The 23,371-nt window shown below is 48.5% G+C and overlaps 1 protein-coding gene across 2 annotated transcripts in view; it reads left to right on the top strand.

Annotated features, from left to right (window-relative positions):
* cftr (CF transmembrane conductance regulator) overlaps nucleotides 1-21,947 on the top strand; it is a 41,748-nt gene extending 19,801 nt beyond the window's left edge. For both annotated transcript variants that reach the window (XM_060060054.1, XM_060060055.1), the window contains 16 exons: nucleotides 3,078-3,172; nucleotides 4,762-4,848; nucleotides 5,263-6,079; nucleotides 6,318-6,446; nucleotides 6,566-6,603; nucleotides 7,619-7,905; nucleotides 9,563-9,642; nucleotides 10,281-10,431; nucleotides 12,599-12,826; nucleotides 13,306-13,406; nucleotides 14,745-14,963; nucleotides 17,138-17,293; nucleotides 17,800-17,889; nucleotides 18,468-18,640; nucleotides 19,515-19,620; nucleotides 20,464-21,947. In XM_060060054.1, coding sequence (XP_059916037.1) covers nucleotides 3,078-3,172; nucleotides 4,762-4,848; nucleotides 5,263-6,079; nucleotides 6,318-6,446; nucleotides 6,566-6,603; nucleotides 7,619-7,905; nucleotides 9,563-9,642; nucleotides 10,281-10,431; nucleotides 12,599-12,826; nucleotides 13,306-13,406; nucleotides 14,745-14,963; nucleotides 17,138-17,293; nucleotides 17,800-17,889; nucleotides 18,468-18,640; nucleotides 19,515-19,620; nucleotides 20,464-20,673 — 2,967 coding nt within the window. In that variant the 3' untranslated portion in view covers nucleotides 20,674-21,947. The remainder of the gene's footprint in view (nucleotides 1-3,077; nucleotides 3,173-4,761; nucleotides 4,849-5,262; nucleotides 6,080-6,317; nucleotides 6,447-6,565; nucleotides 6,604-7,618; nucleotides 7,906-9,562; nucleotides 9,643-10,280; nucleotides 10,432-12,598; nucleotides 12,827-13,305; nucleotides 13,407-14,744; nucleotides 14,964-17,137; nucleotides 17,294-17,799; nucleotides 17,890-18,467; nucleotides 18,641-19,514; nucleotides 19,621-20,463) is intronic.
* Nucleotides 21,948-23,371: the final 1,424 nt, after the last annotated feature.

The raw sequence follows: 23,371 nt of genomic DNA, 5'->3' as shown, positions 1-23,371 counted from the left end.
ACACCCGTGTGGGTTCTTGGCTGACGCAACATAATGAATCTGATATTTACATTGATTGTGTGTGTGTGTGTGTGTGTGTGTGTGTGTGTGTGTGTGTGTGTGTGTGTGTGTGTGTGTGTGTGTGTGTGTGTGTGTGTGTTTTCTACGACGATGCCTCTGAGAAAAGGGTCTATTAGTTAAAAATACGCTCCCAATCCAAGTATCCCAGCCGGTATTCCTATCACTCTGGAAGAGGGAGTGCGGTAGGCGGAGGCTTGTTTTGGGGGAGGTGACGCTACCCTCATGGCCTGTGGTATTAATGTTGGTGTCATGGTTACCCAATTATGACGGCCGTCTTGGCCCTGTGGTGCGTTTAGCGTCATCACAGTTACTGTTGTGATGACTACTTTGGTGTGGCGGTACGCCCACAGGGTCGTGGTTACCCTCCGTGAGATGGGCTGCCCACGCCCTGTGCTATCACGCCGGCATATTCACTGGAAACCACTTCCAGCCGTCCCTGTTCATTCAAAGGAAGATGCAAAACGCAATCGTTCCTTTTTGTCCCTCTGACAATGTTCATGGCAATCTAACAATTACAAAAATATAAGTATAACCGCAAGCGGGGTTAACGGGGTCCGAGCAAAATGAAAAGTCAAGAACACACTAATGGAAGATATCTAAATATGACATATAATTATGAAGGAAAGATGTTGATGTTCCCCTTAATGCCATACTTTGCCTCGGCTTTCAGGTGACTGGGCTGCAGAGCAATGGCCGAATGTCATGTTCAGCATTGTCTAATAGGGATTCGAACTCTCAACCTAAGAATCCCCAGTACACAGCATTATCCCGTTCAGCCACTGACATTCCTGAACTGCATGAAGCCTCATTCACAAGGTGAAAATGTCGGTTGATAAGCACACATCAAGAAAACTCCAAGCACACATTTCACAAGAGAATTAAGGGCTTTCTTAAAAGAGTATAGATCCGAAAATTTGCACTGTTAATGGTATCCACCTAATGGTAGCCTTAAGGTAGTTATACAATAACAAAATGGTCATATAGGCAAAATGGGTTGAGACTGTGGACGTTTGGCTTTTCTATGAAATTGTGGGAAAATTAAAAAAATGTAGGGCAGAAGACTAGGGTGAAAAAGATGCATCTGATTTTAGAGATTAATATTATGAAAGAATTTTGAGTCCAGGTCAGTCTGTTGAGGAAAAATAAGCCTAATTGATGATTATTTACAATAGCGCCACCTTTGGGTGCAGTACCATAAATGTGGATTTATGGGTAATGGGGGTTATTGGTAACCACACCTGAAAATGTCAAGAGTTTTCGACTTACGCTATAGGCTGCAGTATGTAACAGAAACAATAGGGGATGAAACCTTGGTGTAACCTTGGCAAAAAGATGGAAAGAAATCAGTGAATTTGTGAATCACAAAACATTTGTCTGCATCACAAGTCCTCAAGTCCTTGGTGCTGCCTGTGCTAGTCTGAGTCCTAATTTCAATATGTTTGTTTGAATGGGAGACTTTATAAGCCTGACTCTGCCCGCCTACGTACTTCTGCTCAATTTTCATTTCCCTTCAGTACTACTTCTTGGTTTGCGGTATAGTCGCCGGTTTTCTCTGGCCAAATTTTGCCGGGCCAATCAGTGAACAGAGTAGCTGAGAACGATGATGTTGAGGTGGTGAGTTAGTTTAAGTTGTAGTCAAACGTTAGCGATTGGTTATGGCAGAATCAGAGTGGCACCGGGCAGATCCAATCGTTTTAAACTCCATCAGACACCTGCAAGTGATTTATTTTTGTCAATGGAGATTGGCCAGACTCTGTGCAAATTAAAAGTACGAGAGTCTGGTAGGACCAGGCCAAGACTTGACCACGTTATCTCTGTATTGCTGCTTGTATTCCTCCCTCTCATCTAGTCTGGTAGGACCAGGCCAAGACTTGATGGGGAAATGGGATGGGCAAAATGATTATTTTCCGGGAACTAGTTCTTTCGGTTCAGTTCACTATAACGATTTGTTTGTTTGATTCGTTCGTTTTGATTCGTTCGTTACGTCAAATTACTGTCTGTCGGTGTCTGCCTGCCCCCCCGCCCCCCGCGAGACGGCCGTGAGCATAATTTAAACGACTTCTAGGCTCTAACCCCCGTGAAAATCGAGAAGATATACTATATAGTGTAACCGAACGTCCCACCAATATTTATACCACTTGCTTACTCTCTATATTTCATTCATGGTTTTACATTTATAATTTTATGTTACTTGACATTTAATTCTTCATTATTCAGGCATTACAGAACTTTCATGAATAAAAAATACGAACTGCAGTTTAATTTCTTTGTTTGTTCTTAAATTGACGTAGAATGGAGCAAAGACTCCTGGGATTGGGAAATGCGTTTATCCAATAAACAGATGGAGGTCAAGTCTATTTTCGAAAAAATGTAGGGGGATATATGAGTGGCCCCACGTCGAATGGTATGACCCAAGATACGTCAGACAGAGAAAGCGCGCATATTCGACGGTACTGCCTTGTCATTTGTTTACCCAGGTGCCATTGCAAAACCATTGCTACCTCTCATTGGCTGAATCTTTGAGAACGTTGTAGACTCAATCAATATATAAGTCGCGGGGAGACGAAGCTCTGTTCGTTTGTATATTTTATTTATGTGACCATATGTTTGGTTTATGTTAAAAAAAAAGAATCAAAGAACCAGTTCTTCTTGTTTTGGGGAACCAGTTATTGTCGTTCACGTTCGGGATTCGTTCGTTGTAACGAATCAGTCGCGACCGACACATCCCTATTGACCACGTTATCTCTGTATTGCTGCTTGTATTCCTCCCTCTCATCTAGTCTGGTAGGACCAGGCTAAGACTTGGTCACGTTATCTCTGTATTGCTGCTTGTATTCCTCCCTCTCATCAAGTCTTCTAGGACCAGGCTAAGACTTGGTCACGTTATCTCTGTATTGCTGCTTGTATTCCTCCCTCTCATCTAGTCTTCTAGGACCAGGCTAAGACTTGACCACGTTATCTCTGTACTGCTGCTTGTATTCCTCCCTCTCATCTAGTCTTCTTCCCTCTCTGGTCAGGACTTTGCGCTGCTCCCTGAGAAGGACAAGTCCCCGGTGGTGGAGGGCGGTGTCACACTTAGCGGGGGCCAAAGGGCCCGCATCGGCCTGGCCAGGTACCACCAGCCACACACCTGTCAGCATGCACTCTGTCCCGTCTTCGTTTAATGTGACTGCATCACCTTCTCTCACATGACAGCAGCTCGCGGATTCACTGTCTCTCCAGTTAGAACTACTCATGTTGATATCGCTGCGCTGTCTCTGTTGTAGAGACAACGCAGCGACGCTTCTACCCAAGCCCCCCAAAAAAATCTCAGTCTGCAACCTAAGCTCAGGTTCACAAAGAAAAAAAACATTGTCAATTGACGTCAGAACCCAAATCCTTGACCAATGAAGTCAACGGTCCAACTTTCTGCACATCTTCTTTCAGGAAGCACTATTAGAAAATAGCAGAGCGTGGCCGTTTCCCCTCGACTCTTGCTGAAGATGTGCTACTGAAACACAGCGTACCTCCGTGCTGACGCGTGGAACGCTCACCACTTATCTCACAGTATAAACTGATGAAGGCCTGAGGGGGGATCATATGAGTCACTGCTGTTAACGGTATCCAGTCATCCATTAATTGTACTTTACTAAAAATAGCCGGGGTGCATAAGCTTTCCAGTGTGCGTAGTCAAAGTCATAACAAGTGTCTGATGGATGACTTCTGCAATTGTCCCCGTTTAGATGCGGGTAACAAGGGACCTTAACTTGCTCACTAATTAACCAATTAATCAAAGTGAGGCTGTTGTTGGTGTGTTGACAAACATAAGCTATGAGAGTGTAGCGTCGACGATAATCCCACTTCCCATGTGTTGTTCTCTCTCTTAGCACACTGGGATGCTACACAGTATTGATCACCCCTCAATACAATAGATATCTCGTAGCCGCGGTTCTCCCTGATGTGTGTGAGCATCCGGCTGGTGCTTGTGGTGCTTTTTGCAACCACAGTAGATAGATGTTCTGGCTCGCCTGAATCCCTTGTAGATCATTAAAAAGGCGTGCATATCCATTTGTTAAAGTGTCCGGGATCTGCCTGATGGCTTCCTTCTCAGATGGGATTTAAGTGCCTCCATCATTCCTCATGATCTGATTTAAGCCACTCTCTTGGAAACCGCAGCACATGCTCATCTCTCTGTCTAACTTCCTCTATCTCTAACTCTGCAATCACTCTCTCCTTCAGGTAAGACAAATGAGCAAAAACAACAACTCCAATGTTGCCTAACAACTTGCCGCTTATGTGGGTTTTTGGTTCCAAAATGGCAGGCTTTACAGGTCATGATCGATCGCTCAGGGTCATGTGATCGGTTATGGATCGCAACTGTAATTGTTGCAGGGAGCGTCCGTGCGTAACTAAATGTATTGATCTGGGAACAGGGGTGACATAAGTGGGGTTAACTTTACAGATTGAACCTTGCAAAGTAAAGCTTTCATCACTCTGGGCCTACTCCAGCTGTTTCCGTTAGCACAAGGACACCATCAGTCACTTGGTCAAAAAGTCACTCAAATTACTATTTTCTTCTGTCCCCCTCTGTCTGTCATCATCTCTCTCATATGCTTTGTGTGTCTGTGTGTTTGTGTGTCTGTGCGTGCAAGCGTGTGTGCGTGCGTACACGTTTATGTGTGTGTGTGTGTGTGTGTGTGTGTGTGTGTGTGTGTCCCCCAGAGCCCTGTATAAAGACGCAGACCTTTACCTCCTTGACTCTCCTTTCACCCACCTGGACATCGTGACGGAGAAAGAGATCTTTGAAAAGTGTGTATTAGCAACAGAGAGTCTTTCATGTCTTGGGGGGGAGTGATAGTGTTTGAAGGTCAAGGACATAGGTTTTGTTGTACTTGACATGTTAAGGTTGCGCATGGTATAACTGTGTTATACTGTTAGGTTAGAGGGTCTAAAGATGTACAATGTACAATGCTGAAGTTGTATTGTTATTTTTCACAGTAGTATTTAGGTATTGGGACATTGTAAAAGCCAGCTTGTCTTTCTCTTCAGAGAGCCATAACCAGCTACACCCTTGATAACATTTCTCTATAGACAAAATATGAAACACATATGGGTTTGTGATGACAGAAGCTGGAGATCTGGCCACCTTGATGATGTCTCTTTGGATGTAACCCGGCGTAGAGTCTGCCTGTCCAACCGGTCCGCCCATGCCCCCCCACCCAGGTGCCTGTGCAGACTGATGGCCTCCAAGACCCGGGTGGTGGTCACCAGCAAGCTGGAGCACCTCAAGCGCGCCGACAAGATCCTCCTGCTCCACAACGGCGTGTGCTACTTCTACGGCACCTTCTCGGAGCTGCAGGCCCAGCGGCCCGACTTCAGCTCCCTGCTGCTCGGCCTGCAGGCCTACGACAAGATGACGGCCGAGCGGCGCAGCTCCGTCCTGACGGAGACGCTGCGCCGCGTGTCCGTGGACGAGACGGCCACCTTCCGCTCGCCCGACCCGCTGCGCCAGGCCTCCTTCCGCCAGCCCGGCCCCCCCCCGGCCGTGATCGGCGACGCCCACCACCCGGAGAAGCGCAAGCAGTCGCTCATCCTCAACCCCCTGGCGGCCGCGCGCAAGTTCTCCTTCATCGGGGGCTCACAGGGGCCGCCCGCCCCCCCGCAGGAGGACTCGCAGCACCAGCTCTCGGAGCGGAGGTTCTCGGTGGTGCCGGAGGACGACCAGGTGGAGGAGGGGCTCCCCAGGGGCAACATGTACCACAGCGGCCTGGAGCACCTGCACGGCCAGCGGCGCCAGTCGGTGCTCGCCTTCATCACCAGCGGCGGCGGCGGCGGCGGCGGGGGCGGCGGCGGCGGGGGCGGCGGCGGGGGACAGAACCAGCACCAGCGGCGCCACGCGCAGATGCAGTCCTCCTTCCGGCAGAAGCTGTCCGTCACGCCGGCGTGCCAGCTGGCGTCGGAGCTGGACATCTACGCCCGCCGCCTGTCCCTGGACAGCGTGTTCGACATCAGCGAGGACGTGGACGAAGAGGACATGGAGGTAGGGGGGCTTCCAGAGCACCAGAGACCAGAAGGCACCGCGAGATGAGATCAGATTAGTGTCGTGCTTTAGATAAAACAGGTTATTGCAAATATCATGTTGATTTGCATTTATTTTACCCAATCAAAAGCTCAAATATGCCTGAACTATGTTAAGTATGTTAATTGTCCCATGGGTAAAAACAAGGTTAATTTTATTTCTGATTTGTTCGACTAAAACCAGATGTTTCTCTACACAGCAATGTTTTGAGGATGAGCACGAAAACATTTTTGAAACGACCTCATGGAACACCTATCTACGCTACATCACCACCAACAGGAACCTGGTCTATGTCTTAATATTCATAGCTGTTGTCTTCATTATTGAGGTAAATACGATTTATATTTCATATTGATCCAACTTCATACTGTTGATTAGCTCCACTCTGAATGCACTGTGAAGTCGAGTGCTGTTTCTACAGTGCATATGTCTTCTCTCACTCTGCAGGTTGCAGGATCAGTCATAGGCATATTTCTCATCACTAAGTAAGTATAATGTTTCATTAGAGTACTCATTCATTCATTCATTCATCACTCATTCATACTGCGAAGAAGAAAATATATTGTTCGACTATTTACTCAAGCAACACACTGCTAGTAGTTTATTCTAATTTAATGTATCATCACTAAAGGGCTGATTATGGCCCCACGTTCCTCACTAAAGGCCTGGTTATGGCCCCACGTTCCTCACTAAAGGGCTGGTTATGGCCCCACATTCATCACTAAAGGGCTGGTTATGGCCCCACGTTCATCACTAAAGGGCTGGTTATGGCCCCACGTTCATCACTAAAGGGCTGATTATGGCCCCACGTTCATCACTAAAGGGCTGGTTATGGTCCCACGTTCCTCACTAAAGGCCTGGTTATGGCCCCACGTTCATCACTAAAGGGCTGGTTATGGCCCCACGTTCATCACTAAAGGCCTGATTATGGTCCCACGTTCATCACTAAAGGGCTGGTTATGGCCCCACGTTCATCACTAAAGGCCTGATTATGGCCCCACGTTCATCACTAAAGGCCTGGTTATGGTCCTACGTTCCCCCAACGCAGGGGGGTCACGGACCCTTTAGGTCCTTGCGTCCACCCCAAGGGCCGGACGTGCACCTCCCAAATATTGTAACCTTCTGTTGAGGCGACACAGCAGCGAGGGCTGTGATTGGTCCGCTCACTAAAGCCCGGCGCAGAACCATAAAGGTTCACGACTGCGTTGAAAGCGGCTGCTTGAAGGTGGAACCATAAGCAGCCTTATTCCACGGCTCTTCACCCTGCTGTGGAGCGCTCCGGTCTCTTCATGGGCCTTCACAGCCTCCGGCACTGAATCATTTTAGATGGCCGCTGTCAAGGAGTGGAGGTAGTCCGATAACTTCAACACCAGCGTACTCAGTTGCTAAGCAACGTCAACGTCTTTGGCAGACTATTTTCTCTGCTGATCAACACTACGAATGCTGGTAACAAATAAATGATCCCTTACTTAACACCCCCCTCCCTTCCCCTCATCCAAGAGAGATCTGGAGGAGCGAGGCCAACCCCAACTCCCCCAGCTACATCGCGGAGCACGCCAACATGACCGTCTCCAAGCCCACCCACCTGGCGGTCATCGTCACGCCCACCAGCGCCTACTACATCATCTACATCTACGTGGCCACGTCGGAGAGCGTGCTGGCCCTGGGCTTCTTCAGGGGCCTCCCCCTGGTGCACACGCTGCTCACCGTCTCCAAGAGGCTCCACGAGAAGATGCTCAGCGCTGTGCTGCGAGCCAACATCGCCACGCTCAACACCATGAAGACCGGTGAGGCCCCCGCTGTGATGTTAGGCCCCGCTGTGATGTTAGGCCCCGCTGTGATGTTAGGCCCCGCTGTGATGTTAGGCCCCGCTCTGATGTTAGGCCCCGCTGTGATGTTAGGCCCCGCTGTGATGTTAGGCCCCGCTCTGATGTTAGGCCCCGCTGTGATGTTAGGCCCCGCTGTGATGTTAGGCCCCGCTGTGATGTTAGGCCCCGCTGTGATGTTAGGCCCCGCTGTGATGTTAGGCCCCGCTCTGATGTTAGGCCCCGCTGTGATGTTAGGCCCCGCTCTGATGTTAGGCCCCGCTGTGATGTTAGGCCCCGCTGTGATGTTAGGCCCCGCTCTGATGTTAGGCCCCGCTGTGATGTTAGGCCCCGCTGTGATGTTAGGCCCCGCTGTGATGTTAGGCCCCGCTCTGATGTTAGGCCCCGCTCTGATGTTAGGCCCCGCTCCTAGGTTAGGGCCCTGCTCTGATGTTAGGCCCCGCTGTGATGTTAGGCCCCGCTGTGATGTTAGGCCCCGCTGTGATGTTAGGCCCCGCTGTGATGTTAGGCCCCGCTCTGATGTTAGGCCCCGCTGTGATGTTAGGCCCCGCTCTGATGTTAGGCCCCGCTCTGATGTTAGGCCCCGCTCTGATGTTAGGCCCCGCTCTGATGTTAGGCCCCGCTCCTAGGTTAGGGCCCTGCTCTGATGTTAGGCCCCGCTCTGATGTTAGGCCCCGCTGTGATGTTAAGCCCCGCTCTGATGTTAGGCCCCGCTCTGATGTTAGGCCCCGCTCTGATGTTAGGCCCCGCTCTGATGTTAGGCCCCGCTCTGATGTTAGGCCCCGCTGTGATGTTAGGCCCCGCTCTGATGCTGGGGCCCCGCTCTGATGTTAGGGCCCCGCTCCTCCTAGGTTAGGCCCCTCCTCCTAGGTTAGGCCCTCCTCCTAGGTTAGGCCCCACCTCCTAGGTTAGGCCCTCCTCCTAGGTTAGGCCCGCTCCTCCTAGGTTAGGCCCCGCTCCTCCTAGGTTAGGCCCCGCTCCTCCTAGGTTAGGCCCCGCTCCGAGGTTAGGATGATATTATGAATAGACTGCGTCGGGTTCTCCGACGTCTCTCGTACTTCCACAACAACTCAACTTCCTCATACACGACCAAAGTCGCGTGATAAAACGTCACACCAAACTGTGGCGTTTGGTGTGAAGGCACAGTAGAGCGTCGAGGGAAGAGCCGCCGACGGTCACTCTGCCCCCCCCCGTCTCACTGAACCCGTCAGACAGCGAGGGCTGCTTTATCTATGCTGCTGCAGAGTCCGAGCAAATCACGTAGATAATAATAATAATAATGGATCGAATTTATATAGCGCTTTTTTGGTCACTCAAAGACGCTTTACAAAGAATAACAAGAAAACCAAATACAGATAAATTCAAAATAAAAATCAGGTTTTGAATTGTGTCAGGTGTGGTATGTGTGGGGGGAGGGAGTAGATCTACGTAGTCTTGAAGTTAGTTTCCTCATGATAGAATACGTGTAAAAAAAAGTAGTATATTGTACCTTTAATTACAGTATGTCTTAACTATCCTCAATATACCTTTTTGTTGTAAGTGTATGTGCTAAAAGCGGCCTCTTGTAATGTGTGTGCGGTGTTCTAGAGGTCTAATGATTGTTTTGGGCCCGGCACAGGTCGGATCATGAACAGATTCACCAAGGACATGGCCACTATAGACGACATGCTGCCTCTGGTTCTCTTTGACCTCATACAGGTAGGCTGGGCCTCATGCACATACACGTCTTATCCTGGTGTTCTAAACAATAGACAGTGCTCATGACTCAATTCATCTGAATTGAATTCAAGGAGTGGTGTGAATCTCAGATTTAAATACATTCATCTGACCGAAAAAACTAAATCAATAACTAAAGACAATAAAAATCCCAAGTTATTACATATTTTTCACCAATACTTACAGTGCATTACACATCTATGGAGCCGAATCACCGTGGAGCCGATGAACTGATCGGCTCCACGGGAGCAGCATGGGTTAAGGCCACTGATATGTTATTGTTTACAATAAATACAATACTTCAAATGTAGATAGTCCTACTGCACCAAAGAGTAAAGCTACATATCCAATGAGAAAAATACAGTTATAATAACCTCCCTAAAGCCATCCAATAACATTAGCCAAAAAGGGACTGGTTTATCTGATTAATGTCTGACAAATTTACGCTAAATGTGTGACCCTTCTGACTGCAACGCGTCTCTCTCTCTCTCTCTCTCTCTCTCTCTCTCTCTCTCTCTCTCTCTCTCTCTCTCTCTCTCTCTCTCTCTCTCTCTCTCTCTCTCTCTCTCTCTCTCTCTCTCTCTCTCTCTCTCTCTCTCTCTCTCTCTCTCTCTCTCTAGTTGAGCATAATCGTGTTGGGAGCTATATTCACCGTGTCCATCATAAGGCCCTACATCTTCATCGCAGTCATCCCTTTGGGCGCCATCTTCGTCTTCCTCCGGAAGTACTTCTTACGAACTGGACAGCAACTCAAACTGCTTGAGGCCGAAGGTAAGACTATTTGCGTGCGTGTGTGTGTGTGCGTGCGTTCGTGCAAGTGTGCGTGCGTGTCCCTTAGATCGGTTCCTCCATGCAGGAATAAAAAATATTCTATGAATGCAGGAAGTTGGGGAATAAAAGAAAAGATCCAAACGTCAGAGTCGCCCCCGCCCAGCCATCAGCAGGCAGACCTACCGGCGACTGTCACCATAGCGACCTGTGGTGATGGGGTCAGAGGTCAGAGGGCTGCCACACCCATTAGGGGACGGCTCCCTGAGTCTGCCGGCCGAGTCAAGCTGAGTCAAGAGTCCCCAGAAACACCAGGTTTACTTTTGCTGGTGTACCTTTTGTGCCAGAGTGAAGCGGAGAGGAAGAGAGCGGGTCATCTGTGCAGACCCTGCTGACAGACATGACAGGGTGTTGTCGTAGATATCGGCCCAGCTCAACGCCATCCCCCTCAGGGCAACGTCACCGACTCTGCCAGGCCCTGCTCTGCCCGGGACCGGGTCAGAGAGGGTGACCCGATCTGGGACTTCCTTCAGCTCCATCCTGGACTCTCCTCTACAAAGAGAGAGAGGGGAATGTGTGTCACACATTGTCTGTGCACAAAGGACAGGGCAGAATGTCACATGCTCTGCTCACCACTGGCTCCTGCCCATAGCAAACACTTGTGAAGTGGAATTGTGTGTCAATGTGAAATCATGTAGTGGGACACCGTGGGTTGGGTCCTTTGAAGACTGAAGGAGGGAGGATATTCCGAGAAGCACAGGGAAGTACGATTCATTTGCAATTAGTGAGGAGCTGTTTAATGAGAAATAGTTTAAATCTGAGAAGATAATTCAATAGAGTGAGAGAGAAACAACGCTGAAATCTCCACCCTTAAGTGTTTGCCTTGTCTCACTAGGGCTTGGTGATTTGGCCTTAAATAAAAACTCTGATTTCTTCGAACCAAACCCGATTATCATTTTAATCGAGTTGTTTATTAAGTGAAAAAAATAAATAAGAATTAAGTTTGGATTTGTTTTGATGAATAACAATGATTAACAGAAGCACAATAAATAACACACTTCTCCCCCTCTGCTGGTGCCTCAGTTTGAGACGTTTGAATAGAGATGCTGTGCTGCTGCTTACGGTTGCCACAGACTTTAAGCAAACTCTACACACTCACATCTTTCAGTGCATGCTGGCATGTTGATATTAACCAATTTTTTTATACCATTTCTTCGAATTACGATTAAAAATCTAATAATCACCCGGCTCTACGTCAAACTAGGTTGCAAATGTTTTTGCTTTGATGGCCCTGAATTTAAGGTCTTTCAATTTCTTCTCTCAATTTCAACATTAAGTTGAATTGTATAAACTAAATGTAATTCTCCTCAAACCTGCTTTAATGCTACCGCTCTTAGTAAACCTGCTTTAATGCTACCGCTCTTAGTAAACCTGCTTTAATGCTACCGCTCTAGTAAACCTGCTTTAATGCTACCGCTCTTAGTAAACCTGCTTTAATGCTACCGCTCTTAGTAAACCTGCTTTAATGCTACCGCTCTTAGTAAACCTGCTTTAATGCTACCGCTCTTAGTAAACCTGCTTTAATGCTACCGCTCTTAGTAAACCTGCTTTAATGCTACCGCTCTTAGTAAACCTGCTTTAATGCTACCGCTCTTAGTAAACCTGCTTTAATGCTACCGCTCTTAGTAAACCTGCTTTAATGCTACCGCTCTTAGTAAACCTGCTTTAATGCTACCGCTCTTAGTAAACCTGCTTTAATGCTACCGCTCTTAGTAAACCTGCTTTAATGCTACCGCTCTTAGTAAACCTGCTTTAATGCTACCGCTCTTAGTAAACCTGCTTTAATGCTACCGCTCTTAGTAAACCTGCTTTAATGCTACCGCTCTTAGTAAACCTGCTTTAATGCTACCGCTCTTAGTAAACCTGCTTTAATGCTACCGCTCTTAGTAAACCTGCTTTAATGCTACCGCTCTTAGTAAACCTGCTTTAATGCTACCGCTCTTAGTAAACCTGCTTTAATGCTACCGCTCTTAGTAAACCTGCTTTAATGCTACCGCTCTAGTAAACATGACGGCTACTGCCCCAACAGCTAACAGCTGAGGTTCAGCCGTCACCGTTTAGCCCCAGGAGCTCCTCGGTGACCCTCTCTCGCCCCCCGCTCTCTCTGCAGCACGGAGCCCCATCTTCTCCCACCTCATCATCTCTCTGAAGGGCCTGTGGACCATCCGTGCGTTCGGGCGGCAGGCGTACTTCGAGACCCTGTTCCACAAGGCCCTGAACACGCACACCGCCGCCTGGTTCCACTACCTGGCCACGCTGCGCTGGTTCCTCTTCCGCTGCGACGCCATCTTTGTCTTCTTCTTCACCGCCGCCGCCTTCATCGCCGTGGGAACCAACCGTGAGTGCTGGAGGCGACGGGAGGGAGGGGGATGTGCGGGGAGATAAACGTTAACACACGCAGTAGAAACGCGCGCACAAACAAGCAAGCGGATGAACACACATCACATGGACGTATACAACACTTAGGAAGCGCACGCGCACACGCACACGCTGGACCTCTGACGCAGTGGTAATGGAGTGTGTGATTGGAGCAGATTAGGAGCAATTTGTCAGGCAATGGCTTCTTAATAGAGCTGATCTGAACACTTAAATACCTTCATGACATGAGCCGTGTGTGTGTGCATGAGCGTGTGTTAGTTGGCTATTTCTGTTAAATGAGCATGTTTGTTTGGGTATTTGGCTCTATGGTTGCAATAGTGTGTGTGTGTGTGTGTGTGTGTGTGTGTGTGTGTGTGTGTGTGTGTGTGTGTGTGTGTGTGTGTGTGTGTGTGTGTGTGTGTGTGTGTGTGTGTGTGTGTGTGTGTGTGTGTGTCCCAGAGGATAAGCCAGGGGACATTGGCATCATCGTGGCTCTGGCCATGCTCATCCTGGGGACCTTCCAGTGGGCGGTCATCACCAGCATCACCGTGGACGGTCTGGTAGTTACACGCACATACACACCCGACACAAACACCAAAAGCATACACACAGAACCAGTAACACATTTATGCATGGACAATATAAGCACCCACGCAAATATCATTGCATGTGACTGAATGTCTACCCTGTCATGCATGCACACACAAGTATCAGGAGCCCAACGCGGTTGGGGGACAGCGTGTGAGCTCTGCTTAAGAGCCAGTGGACCTTCGCTAGCAGATGGCTCTCCACAGTGTTGAAGGAACGACCGCTAAACACAACAACTCGTGCTGACGTCGTTCGGCTGATTTGTTTGGGAACGGCAGGCATGAGAACCAAGTACAACAGTTGGGTCAGCAGAACGGCTCTACATATGGCACTCTGGTGTGCTTTCAATTAGTCTGGCATCTGAGCTCCCATATTCGTCCGTCCCTTCATTCATCTTTTTAGGGCTGACCTCCACATATCACATATCACACCACACGTAATGGTGTTCTGCCGTGTTGAATGGTGCCGCATGAATGGTGCATTCACATGTATTTGAAATTTGGAATGCGTCATCAGACAGAACGGAGCTCTCCTCAGCGGCTGGCCTGTGGAGACTAGCCGCTGTTTGATTTCCTAGATGTATTATAATAATTATGGTTTATAATATAAAGCCCAAAGTCAAAGTTTATTGTCATTTGTGCAGATAACGGAGGGTCATTCTCTGCATTGAAATTCTTCTTGACCTGGCAGTCAAACAATATGTAGGAGGCATGCATCCGTCGTTCCATCCCTCCACCCAATCATCGATCATCAATCAATCATCCCTTCTCCCCCATTGGTCCAAGCCCCCGTCCATCCATTCATCAGATCCATTCACTACGTATACATTCCTCCACCCAACCAGAGCGGTGTTCAGAATCACTCACTGTCTGACCCAGCTTATCACCCAGCTGGACACTGTTTAACACACACACACACAACACATGTACACACACGCAAACACGCATGCAGTCACACACACACAGGCAATTAAATTCAAACTCCAGTAAAGTATCAACCACAATAACGTGGATTAACCCCACAGAACACATTGCACGACTTTAAGCATTAAAATATCATAAGTTGAAAGAGCAGACGTACATGTATCTGGGCAGTAACACGCATTCACAAACACACACACACACGCACACAAACCTTACACCTACAGATAACAAAACATAAATAAGACACACAAAAACACCCGCACTCACATTCACAGACACTTCGAAACCACGCACACACAATCAAGCTCACAATCAAGTACACACAATCAAGCACACAATCCTCAAACATGCCAGCTCATTTTCTATTTGGTGTCCCCCCCCCTCAAGATGCGGTCCGTGGACCGGGTGTTCAAGTTCATCGACCTGCCGTCGGAGGACAGCCACCAGGGCCGAGGGGGGCAGGACCTGGTCATCGACAACCCCCACGCGGACGGCCTCTGGCCCAGCCGCGGGCACATGGAGGTGCAGGGGCTGACGGCCAAGTACACGGAGACCGGGCGCGCCGTGCTCAGCAACGTGTCCTTCAGCGTGGACGGGGGGCAGAGTGTGAGTCTTGGAGGGCTGGACCATTCGTCCAAAGCACCATGGGATACAACAGCATTTATTTATTTTCCGTGATTTGTTATTGACTTGAAATCAGTAAGATTTATATATTTTTTTCTTTACAATTCAAAAAGAAAAGAGCAATTTATATGTTAACTGCTTCCAATGTTGTGTTGGTCATACTATAGGATGATTTATTGCTTTTTTAGTGAATAATGCATAACATAAGGAACTTATTAAACTAAATAAATCACAATCGCAATATTGGTCCAAATAATCGCAATTAGATATTAATTTTTATTTTTTTAACCTTTATTTTACCAGGAATAATCCCATTGAGATTCAGTATCTATTTTACAAGGGAGTCCTGGCCAACACAGCAGATTATTTCCCCAATCGTTCAGCCCTAATCTCTGGGCTTCTTTACACTGCCAAGCTGGTTCGGTCGCGGCTTGGCACGCCTGGTGATTTCACTGCCCTGCCCTGTAAAAGGTTAGGGTTAGGGTTAGGGTTGACCCTAACCCTTTACACTGCCCAGCCGGTTCGGTCGCGGCTTGGCACGCCTGGTGATTTCACTGCCCTGCCCTGTAAAAGGTTAGGGTTAGGGTTAGGGTTAGGGTTAACCCTAACCCTTTACACTGCCAAGCCGGTTCGGTCGCGGCTTGGCAGTGTAAAGGGTTAGGGTTAACCCTAACCCTTTACACTGCCCTGCCTGTGTAAAAACCGAGGGGGTCAAATCCCCTGTCGTCACTGGGCGGGCTTTCTTGGTTCACTGGAGAAGGCGGGGCTACGCACGGAGAGGAGAACCCTTTAGAATAATTTGAATACTACGAATGTTTTTAATTACTTTCATGATGACTAAGAGATATGAGACTTGCATGCAACAATGAGTATACATCTGAGTGTAGGCTAAAAATTAACTATTTCCAAGTGCAAAACGCCAACATATTCTTTATTTTGCTGACCACTCGTTTTTTAGGATGGGTGTTTTTCTTTTCGAGGATAAAAAACGCCCCCTGGAACTGCAGAGCCGTCTAATCGCATTTACATCAGAATGAAACCGCCAATGTGTGTAGGGTCCGGGAGGGTAAATTGGGGTGCAAGCTCAAGCCGGTGATTTACCTTGGGCAGTGTAAACGTGCGGCCCATGGTGGGAAAAAGGTGTGCATAAGACAGGCATATTTGGCAGTGTAAAAACGTTCTCTCTCTCTTTCTCTCTCTTTTTCCTTCTTTCTTTCTTTCTTTCTATCTCTTTCTCTCTCTTTCTTTCTCTCTTTTTCCTTTTTTCTTTCCATCTTTCTCCCTCTCTTTCTTTCTCTCGCTCTCTCTCTCTCTTTCTTTCTCTCGCTCTCTCTCAATCCACGACCTCCAAGGCGATTCGACAACCTACGAAGCCGCCTTCCCAGCTTATTGGCAGTCTTTACTTTAGTGGGTAAAATGGAGGTGAAGGTCAGCATCGAGAGATATAGGCACGGAGCGCGTAGGGAATCGCTTTAGAAGGACGATTGGAACGCAGTCCAATCGTTAGACTGGACACTTAGCAATCATTGTATTAGCACTTGTTGTGTTGCAAGCGACCCAACCCCACTTAGTGAAAAGCCATCTTCTTGAATAGCAAATGTATCCTTTTTACAATAACTGATATTATGAAATGTGTGTGTGTCTGTGTGTGTCTCTGTGTGTGTGTCTTTGTGTGTGTGTCTCTGTGTGTGTGTGTGTGTCTCTCTCTGTCTCTGTGTTTGTGTGTGTGTGTGTCTCTGTGTGTGTGTGTCTGTGTGTGTGTGTGTGTGTGTCTGTTTGTGTCTCTCTGTGTGTGTGTGTCTCTCTCTCTGTGTCTCTTTGTCTGTGTGTGTCTGTGTGTGTCTCTCTCTCTGTGTGTGTCTCTCTCTCTCTCTGTGTCTGTGTGTGTGTGTGTGTGTGTGTGTGTGTCTCTCTCTGTGTGTGTCTCTCTCTCTGTGTCTCTGTGTGTGTGTGTGTGTGTGTGTGTGTGTGTGTGTGTGTGTGTGTGTCTCTCTCTCTCTGTGTCTGTGTGTGTCTCTCTCTCTCTGTGTCTCTGTGTGTGTGTGTGTGTGTCTCTCTCTTTCTGTGTGTGTCTCTCTCTCTCTCTGTGTGTCTCTGTGTGTGTGTGTGTGTGTGTGTCTCTGTGTGTGTCTCTCTCTCTCTGTGGGTGTGTGTAGGTGGGTCTCCTGGGTAGGACCGGCTCTGGGAAGAGCACGCTGCTGTCCGCTCTGCTGCGGCTGGCGTCCACCGACGGGGAGATCTCTGTGGACGGGGTCTCCTGGAGCTCCGTGTCCCTGCACACCTGGAGGAAGGCCTTCGGGGTGGTGCCGCAGGTACGTCGCCCTGCCACTAGGGGCACAGTGGAGCCGTCTAATCGGGTTTCAGATGAATAATCCCAGGTCTGTCATGTTAAGCGCTGGGCATCTGTGCCCTCAGCTGAATGGTTTTGATCTCAGATGGATCGGTAAACTGTAGCCCCAGTCGTTAAAGACCAGGCAAGAGTCACTTACCGTTTTGGGGTTGCATCGTTGATAGGATGCAGTTCTGGGCAGTACGTGTTTCATTGTGTTTGTGGATCTATACTATGGAGGGAAACACGGCAGTACATCATACAATATCAACTGATGTCAACAACTGAACGGAGAAATAAATCCCAGCTCGGTGATACGTCTCAACGTATTAAAACATGGCTAAACTGTTTCTACACAGAGCGTATGTGCACTTGTCTAGACTAGAGGCCAACCTGCACTAGTTGTAATTGTCCTTTCTGGTCGGGTGGCTGAAAGCGAAGGGAAGTCTTGCAGCCGTTTTTACCTTACCTTCCTCCTGCTTTGTGCAGAAAGTCTTCATCCTGACCGGAACGTTCCGAATGAACCTGGACCCCCACGGGCGCTACAGCGATGAGGAGCTGTGGAAGGTGGCAGAGGAGGTGAGCTTCACTTGACAGCCATCCACCTGACTGTTTGTCTGTTTCACTACAAAGCTACTGGCTTTTAGTCGGCTTGATGTCAGATTCAACATTATCAAAGCCGATAATGTAATATTAAACTAAGGTTTCCGTTGTTTCAAAACGTGAGACAAGTCAATGCTCCACTCTGACCCCTTCTGGTGAAGAAAGGTTTCACAGCAGCAACTTTAATGCTTTGATTGATAAACTTCCGCTTCATCAATGGTTTTCTGTATGAAGCATATGCTATTGTGATTTATACTGTCTGACGTCAGCATTACAATCATTAGGTAGAGTTGCAAATTCCAGGTTTACGCAAAATAAGTATGTTAAGTTAACCACCATAAACCACCCTATTTTGTCAATTGCAAAACCAGAAATACAACAAATTATTTGTGTTTTTTGTGTGACCCACTGTGAGGGTTCAAATACTGATTTCAGGCTTTGGTATGTGTGCGTGTGTGTCTGTGTCTCCGTCTGTGTCTCTCTGTCGGTCTGTCTCCGTCCGTCCGTCCGTCCGTCTGTCTGTCTCTCTGTCTCTCTGTGTGTGTCCGTCCTAGGTGGGTCTTAAGTCTGTGATCGAGCAGTTCCCAGACCGGCTGGACTTCCAGCTGGCGGACGGGGGCAGTGTCCTGAGCAACGGCCACAAGCAGCTCATGTGTCTGGCCCGCTCCGTCCTGAGCCGCGCCCGCATCCTGCTGCTGGACGAGCCCTCCGCCTACCTGGACCCCATGTCAGTGGCCCCACGCACACACACACACACAGACAGACTCTCACACACACACACACACACACTCTCACACACACACACACAAACACAGATTCACACACACACAAACCCACAGACTCACACACACACACACACACACACACAGATACGTGCACAGACACACACAATCATGCATATAGACACACCTACATGCATACAAACACACAGATATGCACCCCGCACACACACACACACACACATGCATTCAGACACACTTGCATGCATGCATACAAACTCACACAGATACGCACACAGATACACACATTCATGCATAGAGAAACATACGTTCAAACATGCATAAAGACACAGACACACACACACACACACACACACTCACACACACACACACACACATACATGCAAACACACACACACACACACAGATACGCACACACGCATGCGCACTCACACAGATACGCACACACACACAGATACACACACACACACACACACACACACACACACAGGCATACAAACATTCATGCATACAGACACATACATTCACACACACTCATAAAGACACACACAGATATGCACATAAGCACAGACACACACGTACATCTGCAAAGACACACATTTACACACAGGCACACATACACCTGCACACTTGAAACTAAAAACACATCCAGACAGAGCAACAAGAGATAACCTTGATACTCTGCCCTGTCACTCAAACACACAAACAATATCCCCCCGTCTTCACACTACACAAAAGAGAAGATCAAAACAGAACAATTCTAAAGCAATAGTGTGTGTGTGTGTGTGTGTGTGTGTGTGTGTGTGTGTGTGTGTGTGTGTGTGTGTGTGTGTGTGTGTGTGTGTGTGTGTGTGTGTGTAGAACCCTGCAGGTCCTGAGGAAGATCCTGAAGCAGTCCTTCTCCAGCTGTACTGTCATCATGTCAGAACACCGAGTGGAGCCCCTGTTGGAGTGCCAGTCCTTCCTGGTAACCCCCACCTCCACCTCCACCCCCACCTCCACCCCCCCACCCCCACCCCCCACCTCCACCCCCCCACCTCCACCTCCACCCCCACCCCCACCCCCACCCCCCCACCTCCACCCCCCACCCCCCCACCTCCACCCCCACCTCCCACCTCCACCCCCACCCTCCTCCTCCCCCCACCCACCTCCTCCACCCCCCCACCTCCACCCTCCACCTCCACCCCCAGCTCGACACCCACCCACCTCCTCCTCCCCCCACCTCCACCTCCACCCCCCACCTCCACCCTCCTCCCACCCCCACCCTCCTCCCACCCCCACCTCCACCCCCCCACCTCCACCCCTCCACCTCCCCACCCCCACCCCCCACCTCCACCCCCCCACCTCCACCTCCACCCTCCTCCCACCCCCACCTCCACCCCCCCACCTCCACCCCCACCCTCCTCCCACCCCCACCTCCACCCTCCACCTCCACCCCCCACCTCCACCTCCTCCCCCCACCCCCCACCTCCACCTCCACCCACACACTCAAACACGCACGAATGGCAGTGCTCCTTCCATCCCATAATGCCCTCAGCAGAACGTGACAGGCTGGGCGCCCCTATACTGTTCAGTTTGATGTGCCCACTCTGTGACATCATTGAACGGGCTGGGGGTGCCCTGGCTGGGGGTGCCCGGCTGGGGGTGCCTGGGCTGGGGGTGCCCGGCTGGGGGTGCCTGGGCTGGGGGTGCCCGGGCTGGGGGTGCCTGGGCTGGGGGTGCCTGGGCTGGGGGTGCCCGGGCTGGGGGTGCCCGGTGCGGGGCTCCTCCCCGGTCCACACTCACTGTGATGTCCCTGACCCCCCTCCAGATGATGGAGGGCACCTCTCTGAAGCGCTACGAGTCCATCCAGAAGCTGCTGAACGAGACCAGCCACCTGAAGCAGGCCATGAGCCCGGCCGACCTGCGCCTCTTCCCCGCCCTGCAGCGGCTCAACTCCAAGCGAGTGGCTCCCCAGGGGGCCAAGATCAGTGCCCTGCAGGAGGAGGCCGAGGACGACGTCCAGGACACCCGGCTCTGAGACACCGCGCACGCTCACGCTCACGCTCACGCACACACACACACACACACACACACACACACACAGAGGCGTAGGCGCAAATAGCGTGTTTCACATTTTCATGTACGATTTGTGGATCAACAGTTTGGAATGACAGAGCTACAAACAGACGGTAACGCCGTGCACGGGCCTGTGAGTCTTAGACGCGTCTCTAAAGTGTAATTCCGGCGAGAATTGAACCCAGGGTCTTTTCGGCATGACCCATTAAATAAGCCCTCCAGATAATCGATTATAGAGCTTGCCCAAAGTTGCCCGGAGCAATTTAACAGCCCAAATGGCTTCCATGTTATTGGCTTGGGGCACCGCGAACGCTTCCATGTTATTGGCTTGGGGCACCGCGAACGCTTCCAAATCTGCATTTTTTTTACCAATAATATTTCTCTAAATTGCGCTTAGCATGACTAGGGTCCCTACACATAAAACGAAGCATCCGCAACCTCGTTAGCGTACCGGGAGTTTATTAAAAAAGACTAGTTTTCCAAGTCTGTGCCTTACCAGTCGGTCCATGTTTCCAGGAAGTCTACACAGATCGATTACCAGCTACCGTAGATAACATAATAGATGCGCCAACAAATTTTAGACATTTGGGATGTTATATTGCTCCGGGCAACTTTGGGCAAGCTCTGACCTCGATTATCAACGAGTGTGTCTGGAGGGCTTATGTTATCGGTCTTCATGCTGAAAAAGACCCTGGGTGAAATTTTTCAAGTACAGGGGGCTTTGTGAAAACTTTAGGAAATAGCTTTGCAGCTTAATGCAATGCCATTGCACAGTGTGTGTTTGTGTGGGTCTCAGTGTTTGTATCTATCGAAGCCTTCCATCCCATAATGCACTCTGCAGAAAATATCTGGTTGTGCACCTCTCCCCTACTCAGTGTGATGTGAACTTTAGACATTTTGAAGGGTTTCTACGCAAATGAATGGGGTTTAATCTATTTTTATATTAGCTGGTGTTTATACTGTTATTTCTGAAAAACCCGAATCGTGTGTGAACCAGAGCTGCCTTACCATATCAGATTGGACTATAGTGGGACAGATTCTGATCAATATATCGTTTTACTGCAGCATTACCTTTCCCTTCATGAGGTTACATCGTCTTCCAGCCGATAGGGGGAATAATACATATTGTGGTACACTCTTAAAGGGGACATTATACCACCAGGTGTGAGTGGGATTAGCCTTTACAAGCCGTTTTGAAAATGTGCAGCTTCTGACATCACAGGTGGGTGTGTCCACCTAGATCAGGGGTTCTCAAAGTTTTGACAACTGAGGGCCAATTTAGGAACCCAAAATTTGACTGAGGGCCGCCAAAGGAAAAAAAATGTTGGCGGGAAACGCCGTCAGCATCCCAGTGGTGAAAAAAAACATTGCACCCGCACCGTGGACCTCGGAGTGAGGTCAAGTGAGGTCTAAATCATGAAACTGAGGTTCACCCTTTCAAAGTAATGTACAGCCGGATTAAAACTAAAAAATTTAAAAGGATTTAATTGAAAGCTAGAGAGTCGAATTTTCTCTTTATATTTATTTATATTTGTTTAAATTAATATTGATTAAAAAAAAAATAAAAAAAGTTTTTTTTATTTTTTTTATAACTTACATAATTATGTATGTCATTGCGGGCCGCCAGGAATGATTCCGCGGGCCACCATTGGCCCGCGGGCCGCACTTTGAGAACCAATGACCTAGATGTATGAAGGATAGATGAGCAACGGTTGCTAAGGTCCATTGGGTAGGCTGGTAGACTGATCTGTCCAGCAAACATCTAGGTGGACACGCCCATCAGTGATGTCAGAAGCTGCACATTTTCAAAACGGCTTGTAATGGCTAATCACACTCACACCTGGTGGTATAATATGTCCCCTTTAAAAAGGGCAGTTTCTCCATCCAAAACCCCTAAACACACCAAGGGCGTTCACTTACCCCAATCATCGGCCAGAGCAGCGCTACACCAGCAGTACTGTGGAATCAACGTGGACCAAAAGAAAACACAAACTAACAGTGGTAGGACAAGTAGAATTGTCTAACGAGGGACTGGTGAACAGGGCAAGTGTGCAGCAATCAGTGATGACCTCATTCATTATATCGCCTTTTCTAAGCACTTTAAACAGACACCTTAAGGTACTCCAAGTCTATCCACATCTGGGCCCTCAGTGACGCAAATAACCCTGAAAATACAAGCAAATGGTAGCTTCCATAAACCCTAAACCCTTCCCTTACCGCGGCCCAGTATTCACAAGAATACTCAATCTCCTGGAGAACAAAGGCATTGATCTTGTATATTATTAGAACAAACTTTTAAATAAGTTAATTAACATGGAATGTGTTCTCTATTCATGATGATTTATATGTTTCAAATATCCTTTACCACACATCAAAATGTGTTCCTTTAATTTAAATTAATTTTTGTTCCTGATTTCCTTCAAGGTTATTTCGGAAACTGGAAGACATTTTAGCTCTTTATTCTTATTTTTTGCTTATTTTATTGTTTTTTTAGACCGGGGACTGTTTCGTAAAAGCCTTGATTCTGAATCTTAAGGTACCTTGAAAATGTAACCAGGTCTAAGGACTTGGTTTGTAGTGTTTTTCATTCATAGGAAAATGACTTGTCTATGTATAAATGCTTTTGATCAACCGATATATGCAGTCAAAGATAAACTATT

Source organism: Gadus macrocephalus, chromosome 9 (genome assembly GCF_031168955.1).
Source record: "Gadus macrocephalus chromosome 9, ASM3116895v1".
NCBI lineage: Eukaryota > Metazoa > Chordata > Actinopteri > Gadiformes > Gadidae > Gadus > Gadus macrocephalus.
Note: the sequence above shows the minus strand (reverse complement) of the source record. Positions and strands in the feature narration are given on the sequence as shown.